The following is an 11,474-nucleotide window of genomic DNA, read 5'->3' as shown; positions in this document are numbered from 1 at the left end:
AGCTGCCGTGTTGTTGAATAATTTAGAGTTCGTAACAGACGGCACATCGGCAGGCAAACCAACAGAGCTGCACTTGACTGATATGCCCTGGCAAAACAAATGAGAAATGAGGCGGTCATTGTGTTTGATCGACATCGGATCTTCAGAACAGCCGATGCTTGTCTTCTGTGTGTGCAGTTTGACGTGGGGATTCACCCCACCGTTCTGACGACTGGACGCACTGCAGGCACAAGAAATGTATTTCCCACATATCAAGTTTTGTTCTGTCAAAACCACTACAGACCGTTTGGCCTGATTGTTACGTCTGCTCGTGCTTTATTGATGACGGCGCGTCCATTTAGACAGTCACACAGCTGATAATGGCATCTGCCAAAGACACAGTTGGCTTCGAGTGCATGTTAGGAGCATTTCTGCATCACCTGATGTCATAGCTGAGAAAGATCAAGAGAAAGCTTACACGTGATCTCGCTAGATAAGATAAGATCCTCCTTTAACACTTAAGGTATCTTTCAAGTCACACTAACTTTGATCTTTATATAGTGTCGTGATTCTGCCTCATCTTGTCATGTCTTTCTTGATCTTGTGGCAGAATCACGGCAGGATTCCATTTAATGTGGAGAGAAGCATTTTGGCCCACCTGGCCTTCCACATGCTCTCTCTCCAGGTCCCGTCTTTGTCCCCGCCCTCTTGTATCCCTCGTCATTCATTGTTTATTAGTTCATGCCCCGCACCTGTCCCTTCTTGATTTGCTCCCCTTTAAAAAGCCCTCGTGTCTATTGTCTCGTGCTCGTTCGTTGTGTATCCATGGTGCTTACCGGTGCATTCATTGTGCTTGGTAGCGGTATGCCTTCGTGCTTCATGTGACGTTGCGTCTTGTTCCTGCCTGTGAATTCCGAGTCTAGTCTAGTGTGAGTTTTGTCAAGTGTTGTTTTATTCCTGTGTTAGTTAGTTCGTTACGTTCCTGTTTCCCTGTCTTATTGTTTCCCTGTTATTAGTGTTCTACCCCCTCGTGGGTTTCTGTTTTGTGTTTTGTTAAATAAATCCTTGTGTTAACCCCTTCACTACTGCTGCCTGTGTAACCGGTCCCACTTGCACCGCTCTGCGCGGGCCTTGAACCGGCGTCGGTCCGGATGGGAGACGGCGCTCTAACGAGGAGGCTAAAGACCGCAGTCCCTAGCGTCTGTCGCTAGAGCGTCTCTGTTGGTCGGGGAGTGAGGTTTACACACTGCACAGCTCTTCACTAGCTGGCCTCCGTTACACCTGCAATTCTGAGTTCTTCCTCGTGTCTCATGACATATAGAGAGATGCTGTGTATTGATCTGATTTGAATTGATTCACGTCAACACTGTATGAAGACGATCCTGGAAATGAGCATTTTTACTGACTGTGTGAAGTGTTTATTTCTGCAGACCGCTCAGGATAATGATGGCCATAATGGTGAAAGCATCATCTCAACAAACGTAACATAACTGACATCATGTGAAATAAATCACAGTGAGTGAGGAGGATTCTGACACGTGGAGCTCTTTGCTGATTATCATTTAATGGAAACAAGTCGCGTCCATTACTTTCAATTTCCTTCTGGCACAGGATAATGAAAGCACCATTACCTCAGATGATGGACCAAAGTGAGCTACACAGTCTCCTGTGCTTGCAAAACCTCATGTACACACATATATATATACAGTATATATATATATATATACTGTATATACACACACAAAAGATGTTCCAGCATTTTTAGTCAAGTTTGAGATCTTTAGAGATTGGCTCATATGGAGATGACACAGTTGACCTCTCGAAACACCTCGACACGTCTGCCATCTTGGAATCTTTACTATGGTCTATGCTTGGAACGGTCAACATTCACACAAAATCAAGTTTTCCGAGACATCACAACATTGTGCCTCATTTGAAAGAGTTGAGGCATGAAGCACTGCTGTCACATACATCAAAAGCAGTGATAAAAAGGGACAGGTCGAGAAGAATAGGTGAATTTACACGCAAGCAGAAAACTCTCCCACAGCCGGATTCGAACCGCTGACCCACAAGCCTCCACCCTAGGGACACTGAGCCGACATCCCACAACAGCGCTGCTGAGCAAAGCTGATAGAGGTGTAAGTAGCGATATGTAACAATAAATAAAGTTGCAGCTATGACAGCGCACAGCCACAAGAAAAATATGCACTTGAAAAACGGATATGTTCAAAGAACAGCTGAGAACGTAATCACAACGTACACTTTATATGTACAAGCAACACAAGTCCCTCTTGGGCTTCGAACCCGTGACCTATTGCAACCAAAGCATGAGGTTTATCTGGTTGTGCCACTCAGTTGACTTACTTGTCAAAATATTTACATCCAGTCATAACAGTTTAATATGAGAAAGTTACAATGTCACAGGCACAGTCAACTTTGAAGAGGTATTTTTCAAAAAATTGCCCTACAACAACAAAAAAATTCAGCCAATTCTGTGCAGTTCGGTCCAAAGATCATACGTGCGGAATTTGGAAAAAATAGGACACATTTGTCAAATGAGCAGCGTAAAAAAAAACTTTTTTCACATGCTTTACAATAAGTTATGAACCGAATGTTAGAAAATGACAAACGAGGCATCAATGGAATTGGCACAGACCAGGAGAAATAATGACGAAAAAGAATTTCAAATAACGTTCAAGAGTTATAAGCAATCTCAAGAACGCTAGGTGGCGCTGTCTTGAAACTTCACGGGTACGTCCGGGACAAAAACTCAATGACACGTACCAAATCTGGTGCAGATATATCATACAGTTCAAAAGATATCACAATTAATGACACATTTCAAAATGGCGGACAGGCCAATCGTGATAGAATCATAATCGTACGATCCGGCTTGACACGAGGAATCCGTAGACACCTACCTAATAGCTATTTTTCTAATCTTGCGATCCCTAGGTGGCGCTGTTCCCCATTTTGGCAAGAACCCCAGGACCGAGGTGTCGATAAAGCGTACCGAGTTTCGTAGCGATAGATCGAAGAATGGCACAGTTACGGCCTCCGATCCTCTTTTAGATCAACTTCAAAAAGTTTGCGACGTCGTTTAAACAAAGGCGAAAATCAAAATTCTGCCACATCACTTCTGTGTGGCTCGGTCCACAGATCATCTGAGCCAATTTTCATAACAATCGATTACAATTTCTAGGACTGGTAGCAAAAAACGCAATACTGTACTTTTCAAGATGGCTGCTACTGTAATGGGCGGAGTCTTAATGTAACGCATGGAATGCGATAAGCATGAGGAGTGGATGACATGTGCCAAGTAGAATTTCTGCAGATCAATGGGTTTAAAAGTTACAGCCGTTTGAATAGTGCATTTTTGAATTGCTGGTGGTGCTATAGAGTGAGTGCTAAGGCCCCCATAATTGGTCACGTGACTATTGAGGACAACCACTACGAGTGTGCCAAGTTTCATAATTTTCCTAGGTACTAGGAACTCCCATTGGGGAAGAAGAGGAAGAAGAATACCAACAGAAGCAGTAGTGGCCATAAGCCTACAGGGCTTGACCCCTAATACTGTAACTATATAAATACCCACATCTGCTTTTAAGAGAATGGGTTTTGTCCTGGTGATGTCAGAGTGTGTTATCAGTATTGAGTTGAACTATGTTCATCCAGAAAACACACACACACACGCACACACATGATGGGTTTCCATGTTTTATGGGGACATTCCATAGACACAATGGTTTTTATACTGTACAAACTGTATATCATATTCCCTACCCCTAACAATCACACACAACTGTCTGCTCTTTTACATTTTCACAAAAGTTCATTCTGTATGATTTATAAGCTCGTTTCCTCATGAGGACAAAAAAATGTCCCCTCAAGGACAAGGGTTTTGAATATTGCCATCTTTGTGGGGACATTTGTCCCCATACCGTAGGGTTTACCCTTCCCCCCCCACACACACACACACATGCACAAAGAGCAGTAACACGAGTCTTTCGTTACAGCTCTCTGAAGAAAGCAGGGAGGGAGTGCAGAGAGAAAGAGAGAGAGAGAGAGAGTTAGTAGAGCGCAGACACAAGACGGCAGCTGAAGACTCAGTTGGACTGAAGGAAGAACACAAGGATGAGTCAGAAACACACAGCAGCATAAAGAGAGAAAACCGGGACACCAGAGAAGGACAAACATCAACAGTGACGCTGACTGAAGGACTTCAGTGTTCATCTTCCTGAACGAGACACACAGACAGACGGCTGTGCGAGCTTGTGCCAGGCATGGCGTCGGAACCGGGCACTCAGTCCAGAGTGATGTTTCAGACCAAAGAGGTGGAACCTGCCCAACGGAAACTGGGCAAACTAACGGTCAAATACAACCGCAAAGATCTCCAGAGGAGACTGGACATCGAGGAATGGATAGACGGCCAGCTGCACCTGCTGTACGACTGTGAGGTGAGACACATCTGACATCATCATGTCTGTACACACACACACGTGTAGAACTTGATGATATTGATGCTCAGATGGTGCTCTTTTGATGATTTGATGGAGTTCTCAGTTGGGTCTCATGTTTCTCCTAAAACTGCACAAGAGAAATAAAAGGAGAATGAAATGAGCGTGTAATTGTGTGAACACGTGAAGAGTCTGGAGGTGTAAATGAATGTAGATTGTAGAGGTGAAATCATCTGGACATGATGAGAAATGTTTGAGTTGATATCGAGATTTTCAATCATATTGACTTCTGATTGCAGACGAGACGAATCTGAGCTCAGTTTGACACATTGTTGACGTCTCTTCTCAAACTCTCATGACAGACACATCTGTCACATGTCTGAGATGTTTTTGAGATATTATAGAGATCTTTCTTATAGAACAAATAAATGATGAGAATGATAATGAGGTTGGAGTCCTGGACTTGAGACTCACACATGATCTTTGTTTATAGCTCAATATAATTATTAAACATTACAATTTTTAGTATTGTCGTTGTTGTTTTTCCTATAGCCCTTTAAAAGCTGACTGTATTCAGTTTCAGCCATGTAATAGGTGTTGAGGTCCCTGTGAAGGTTGAGAGGTTTACTGACTCTTACACAAACCGCTTCTGTTTAAAGAATATTCCGTCTGCAACACAAGATAAGAGATAAGCTCTCTGAGCGGCATCTGTCACATTATGATCCTCTCTGAATGTGCGCTCAGAGCCTCCGTATGTTTGTAAACAGTAGAATTTATATTAAGCGTCACATTGATGCATTTGAACTTTTGCATGTATTTTTTCTAGTGCTGTCAATCGATTAAAAAAAGGATCTGATTAATAACACATTTATTCTCTGATTAATCATGATTATTCGCACGTAACATTAATGTTTTTAAATAAACTTTTACATTCTAATAATTTCACATTTAATCTCCAAATTAATGTAGAAACAACAGATTTCTTTAACCGCATCATTTTATGAATGAAAGACAACATTCTGATAATAGTATACTCCAACTATTTTTTCTTTATTTTAACATTAATAATAGGCGTTCAACATTGTAGTACAGTATAATTGAGAGCTCTCGTGTAACAGGTAGGAAACGTAACAGTCTTTAATGCTAAATTCTAACATGCAGCGCGAAATCAGAGGAATGGGCAAAAAACGACCTCTGCCGAGCGGGTTTTACGCCATTTATGAGCTTCTCCCGATAAAACAAAACCGTTTTACGCGTTTACATGACCTTATACTCGTTGTCAGCTTATTAAGCATAACCGGAGTGCATGTAAACGCATGCAGCCTTTAACGTTAGCCGTCTGTGACATGTCGCTTATTGCTCTCTGAACTCTCTGTAAGTCGCTTTGGATAAAAGCGTCTGCTGAATGACCAGATGTAAATGTGACTGTACACACCAGACTGGACCGCTGTCGCGTTGCGTTTTGCCGCGTCCCACAGCTAGAAGCCGTCTATCGTCAAAGCAACTGTTTCAAATCGCGCTTAAATGGTTTAAAGGCCTAAACAGGAATAAGAGAGTGATTATATAATGTACCGCTAGACAAAGGATGACAAAATAAACAGATGCTGCATTAATTGCGTTAAATATTTTAACGCGTTACTCTGAAAAAAATTAAACGCATGCATTAACGCGTTAACTTTGACAGCCCTTTTCATATAATTTCAGTTTTTGAATGAAAAATAAAACCTTTGTTGTCTTTGCACAGCACATTCTATTCATATATAAAAAGTCACATTTTAAGAACACGTCATAGTTATTATGTGTTGATTGACAGCGTGTCACATAAGTGTGTTGTACGGGAATGTTCCTTTAAGATTTGCAGACTGTGATCTGCATCTCTACACTGACGTCATGTTTTCTACACAATGACGGTTTCTTCTGTCAGGACATCTCGGGACATCACAACAAGGCTGTATGCAGGCTCTCTGCTGCATCCTGAGTAACCATGACAACAGGATTCTGGTTGGTTCAGGAGGCATGAGCTGAGTGTGTGTGATTACACATGATGTGACAGTGATATTTATCTCCTCCTGCCATCAGAGAGAGAGAGAGAAGGTGATGACATTTCTGGAGAAATCAGCTGTTTATTTCCCACATTCCCTCTCATTCTCCTCCCACATGTGCTGATTATAACCCGGCGTACCGCTGGCACGGGCAGGTGATGTGATGCCAATCTCACCCAGCGGCCAAACAAATCACCAGAATTCTGTGTGTACTTGCCAGCCGTTGCCTGTTTGATTACATTTAAAAGCAAAATGTGCTTGTGTTGCCAGAGATCATTTTAGGTCCCTACTCAGGTTATGACCCTACAATGACATTACTTTTTTTGGCGGGGGCAAGGTTTAGGGGATAGAATGCACAGTTTAGGGTATAAGTCATTATGTTTATAAAACATGGAAACACAACATGTGCGTGTGTGTGAGAGAGAGAAAGTCATATCATAAGTGTGTTTGATATGACACAGAGGAGATAACTCAAGCGATTTATGTTCACGGAAACAATTTTCTCTCATATCTTTCTCTTAGAGGGTTTTAAAAAGATCGGGATTTGAAATGAAGATTGTCGTGTCCTAAATACACGGTTTATACAAGCAGTCTATTTAAAGAGCAAATCTTCAGTGATTCAGATCTATTTCTGAGCAAAAAATTTCAAATGTTCTTTTTTTGCACTCTGTGCTGTTTTATTAAAACCAGTCGAAGAGCTTCACGCTACTTCTTTAAAACAAAGTCATTTAAGGGTTCATTGCAGCATCTCTTTTCATCCACATTCATCTGTGTCTGTGTTTTATTCTTGAGTTCATTGTTCTTTGAGATAATATACTTATATTACAGTGTTATATTACAAATGTGTTGCATTATATTTTATTATGAACATATTGCACAATATCATTTGAGAAACACTGTCTTGCTTTTAACAGGAGCAGTTTTTTGGGATTCATCTTCTTTATGATTCAGGCCGCACGTGGAAGTGCAGTCACTGTAGTTTGGAGTGGCTGTGCGCTTGTCCACGTTCACTCAGGTGATTCATTTTGAATGTCCAGGCGGAAGTGTTTCACTGTGGATCTGTGACGTTTAAAAGCCCCGCCCACTCCATCAACACATGAATTATTCATGAACATCTGAACTCGCTGATCCTGGAGCCCAACATCAAATCACACGCTTTCCAACTTTATTTTTGTGTTATAACGACATCTTGATGAAATCAGAGCTATAGTACATGTGAGGGCTGCCACAATGCTGTTACCAGGGCATCTGGTTGCTAGGCAGTTCAGGATGCTTGTTAGAAATGTGTTGCCATGGTGTGTGGTTGCTAAGGTGTTGCTATGTGATTGCTGAGGGTGGCTTTACGGAGTTATATGTATCTGTGAGATCTTCAGACATTTCGTTTTGAGCGGTTGTTATCTGGGAATAACGAACCTGCAAATGTCGCGACTGGCCAATCAGAATCAAGCATTCCAACGAGCCGTGTAATAATGTGAAATAAAATAGGATTAGTGTGGTAAATGTTTGTGGGAAGTGGCCTTAATTTGTGTTTTCGCATTGCAGTGTTCCTGTTTTCTGTCTCTGGAGGTAAAAGAGCTTCAACAGCAGGGCTTTATACTGGAGAACGTTTCCACACTGTGAGATTTGAATGGCTCAGATTCAGAAAATCTGATTAGTGGATCAGACGTCTCATATAATCTCATTCACACATAACACACGGAGCCAGATTAGCTCTCATGATGTTACCATCTCAAAGCAAAAGAAATCAGGATTCATGTACTCTGACTGGGAGTGCAACGCTTTCTTAACCTAATGGCAATGTTAATCAAACCTTCTTAGAACGTTTTTTAACCTAATATTGTAAAATGCCGGCGATACACGACACGCGAGGAACCTTCAGCAGTGTTAATGGCATCACCACAGCATCTCTGAGTTCCTCTAATATTCATGTGTGCTGTGAGTTTCAAGTCAATACCGTGTGCTTTTAAACCTGCCGTCACTCGGGGGGATTGTAATCTCTCTCATCCGCCTCATATGTGATGCTTTTAAAAGCATCCAGCAGAGATCTAATGCCTCACACCCTTTGACTTGAAACCTCGCAGTTCTTTCTAAAGGACAATCAGACGCTATATCATGCAAGACATTTTTCAATCAAGTTCCAGCACGCTCACTTTTAATTGGACAAGTGGTTTGATGACATTAGCAGTGCATCAATGATGTTCATAATTAAGTCATCGATTTGTTTATGCGGTTAAAGGAACTGTAACTATTGACATATGTATATGTATAGTAAGGTACCTCAGTGGATTATAATGAGAACATCCATCACCTGCACAGAGGAAAATGATTTCTTGCTCAGTGTTTCATTGAGATATCAACTTAGTCTCAGATGTTGCTCCTAAAATTGCTTATTGTTGAAGAAATACAAATATAAATAAACGAAGAGCACATAAAGAGGACGAATGTAGATTGCAGAGGTTAGAGTTGATATTGAGATCTTCAATAACGAGACATTTTTCTTTCTTCTGGATGTCAGGAGGACGACATTCCTGAGCTGGAGATCGACATCGATGAACTTCTAGAGCTCACAGATGAGGAGCAGAGATCAAGACTGCATGTACGTTCATCTTCTGCTTTCTTCAGAAACTAAGGAGAAAGATTTAGACTCGATTCTGTCACTGCATGCAGAAGTCATCGCTTCTGAAACCCGAATAAGAATAAAAATAGTTTATCTTGACCAAGAGAGATGAGCAGGTGTTAACAGATGATACTCTTTTAACAGGAGCTTTTGCAAGAATGTGGAAAGCCAAAGGAGGTAAAGCTCATGTTTACGATCTCCTGACATCATAAACATTACACATTATCTGTAGATACAAAGTCTTATTTCTTATCCACTTCCTTATTTATATTTTAGGCCCGTGTAATGATAACTATGGTGGCGATTATCTGCAGTGTACAAAAATAGAAACACTTTAAGGCCCTGTTTCACAGACAAGGCTTAAGGCTAGTCCCAGACTAAAAGGAATTTTGAGCTGTCTTACCTGAATATAACTTGCCCAGAAATATCTTAAAATATGTCAGTGCCATTGTTTTGTCTCAAGATGCACATCGGTAATGTTGTTTCTAACCCAGATAGCACAATCCATCTGGTTTACGTCTATTTGACGTCTGCATTTATATCTGCAAGACATCTTAAATACATAGTTTGCTCATCTGCAATACGTCTCGGAGACGTCTGAACGTCTGTAATACGTCTGCTAAAGATCTGGAGATCTGCTGCTTAAAAATATCTGCTAAACATCTTCGAAAGAGCTGTTGTACCTCCATTCTAAATCATAAACATCTTACAGACATCTTCTAGATGTCTATATGACGTCTGACAGCAGACATCTCCGAGACGTATTGCAGATGAGCAAACGATGTATTGTAGATGTCTTGCAGATGTAAATGCAGACGTCAAATAGACGTAAACCAGATGTATGTGTGCTATCAGGGAAGGCATTTTAATAAAAGCGACTTAAACAGCCTAAATTAACTAAGGCATAGTCCTGACTTAGGCTAAACCTTGTCTATGAAACCGGGCCTTAATGTATCAGTGCCATTGTTTTGTCTCGAGATGCACACCAGTAATGTATTCTTCTAAGGCATTTTTATAAAAGCGACATAAATATCTAAGGCATAGTCCTGGCTTAAGCTAAGCCGTGTCTGTGAAACCGGGCCTTATATTGTAAAATACTGTTTATAAAACAGTCAGTTCTGGTCCTTGATTCTGATTGGCTGATCCGAGTTCTAAGCCGTTATAAAATACCCCGATTTATAACGGCTGACCGCATTACATAGCCTAAATATCACTTTATTGACTTTATTTTATGAAACCTTGTTACGCATATGTAATAAGCTTTTTATAAAAGCAATAAGCCGTGTGAAGCAGTGGGTTACAGTGCACTTTATAACAGCTGATGGGTTTAGGCACGACTGTAAACCACTGCTTCACACGGCTTATTGCTTTAATCTATTCATCTATAAAGTTGCCTTACAACAAAAGTGAAAAAGTATATTAAACACAACGGCATGTATTGAGCAAAACATAGTTAAAATGACGGTTCAAGTAGATAATAATAAAAATACAATAAATGGCCCTTTCAGAAGTCACCGTGTGACCTCTTTCTTTTTCAAACACTTCTGTTGAAATACTAAGCAAATGTGTATTGCCTACATTTATTGACATTATATCACATAGTTATGAACTGTATATATCGTCACATCGATTTTGTCTTGTAATATATCTCAAATGTCGCCACTGTGGTTTTTCTGTATTAAAGTCAGTTTAGCACGTTTCTAACCATCTGATGGAGATCTCTTTCTATTCTGAGCACAGGACTTTATCAATGGACTGCTTTATCGGATGAAGGGACTGCGCAAGATGTCTGGATCTCTGAAGAAATAGGATTCGGTCAAAGTCTGGAATTTTGAAGATAATGTGAACTAGTCTGCTCAGCCCTCTCCCTTAGACTCCACCCACCCTGGCTCCGCCCCTGAATGTCCCTGTGTGTTAAGTCTGTGGGGGTCTCACCGCACACGTGATGACAGCGTACATAGAGTGTACAGTTTTAATCAATCTCCCAGCAGACACAGGGTCACATCAAACGTATCGCCTGCTACTCCAATGATTTAATGACTTTTTTGTGATATGTACATTTGGTTGCCTATTTATATGTTTTTGTTTTGACAAGTGTTGTAACAATAAACAAGTACTTTTCGAAATTCATGATTCAGACATTTTCAGAGACTGAAAACAAATCGAGAGGTTCTTTCTTTTGGTCGTCTTCAGGTTTTGGTTTGCTCTGTGCCTGCACAGAAAACACCATTTGTGACAATAAGTCATCCTAATATAGGTTACAATCTAAACAAACCATGCAGCAGAAAACAAACACAACGCTGAATGTAGGAGGGAAAGGAAACGACATGCAGTCGTTGATGGTTAACTTATGTCTTCTGGTTTAGTGATTAACCGCTT

The 11,474-nt window shown here is 40.8% G+C and overlaps 1 protein-coding gene across 1 annotated transcript; it reads left to right on the top strand.

The window, feature by feature from the left end:
* The first annotated feature begins 4,233 nt into the window (after nt 1-4,233).
* Nucleotides 4,234-11,284, top strand: ppp1r14d (protein phosphatase 1 regulatory inhibitor subunit 14D). The gene is made up of 4 exons (XM_057344896.1): nt 4,234-4,436; nt 8,994-9,074; nt 9,240-9,272; nt 10,836-11,284. The coding sequence occupies exons 1-4, from the start codon at nt 4,263-4,265 to the stop codon at nt 10,902-10,904; spliced, it is 357 nt and encodes a 118-aa protein (XP_057200879.1). The 5' UTR covers nt 4,234-4,262; the 3' UTR covers nt 10,905-11,284.
* The last annotated feature ends 190 nt before the right edge of the window (nt 11,285-11,474 follow it).

Source organism: Triplophysa rosa, linkage group LG10 (assembly GCF_024868665.1).
Source record: "Triplophysa rosa linkage group LG10, Trosa_1v2, whole genome shotgun sequence".
Taxonomy (NCBI): domain Eukaryota; kingdom Metazoa; phylum Chordata; class Actinopteri; order Cypriniformes; family Nemacheilidae; genus Triplophysa; species Triplophysa rosa.
This window is presented reverse-complemented; position numbering and strand designations above follow the sequence as displayed.

Coding starts and splice junctions, on each gene's coding strand:
- ppp1r14d (XM_057344896.1), top strand. CDS start 4,263: ATGGCGTCGGAACCGGGCACTCAGTCCAGAGTGATGTTTCAGACCAAA. Junction 4,437..8,993: donor ACCTGCTGTACGACTGTGAG/GTGAGACACATC, acceptor TCTGGATGTCAG/GAGGACGACATTCCTGAGCT. Junction 9,273..10,835: donor AATGTGGAAAGCCAAAGGAG/GTAAAGCTCATG, acceptor TTCTGAGCACAG/GACTTTATCAATGGACTGCT.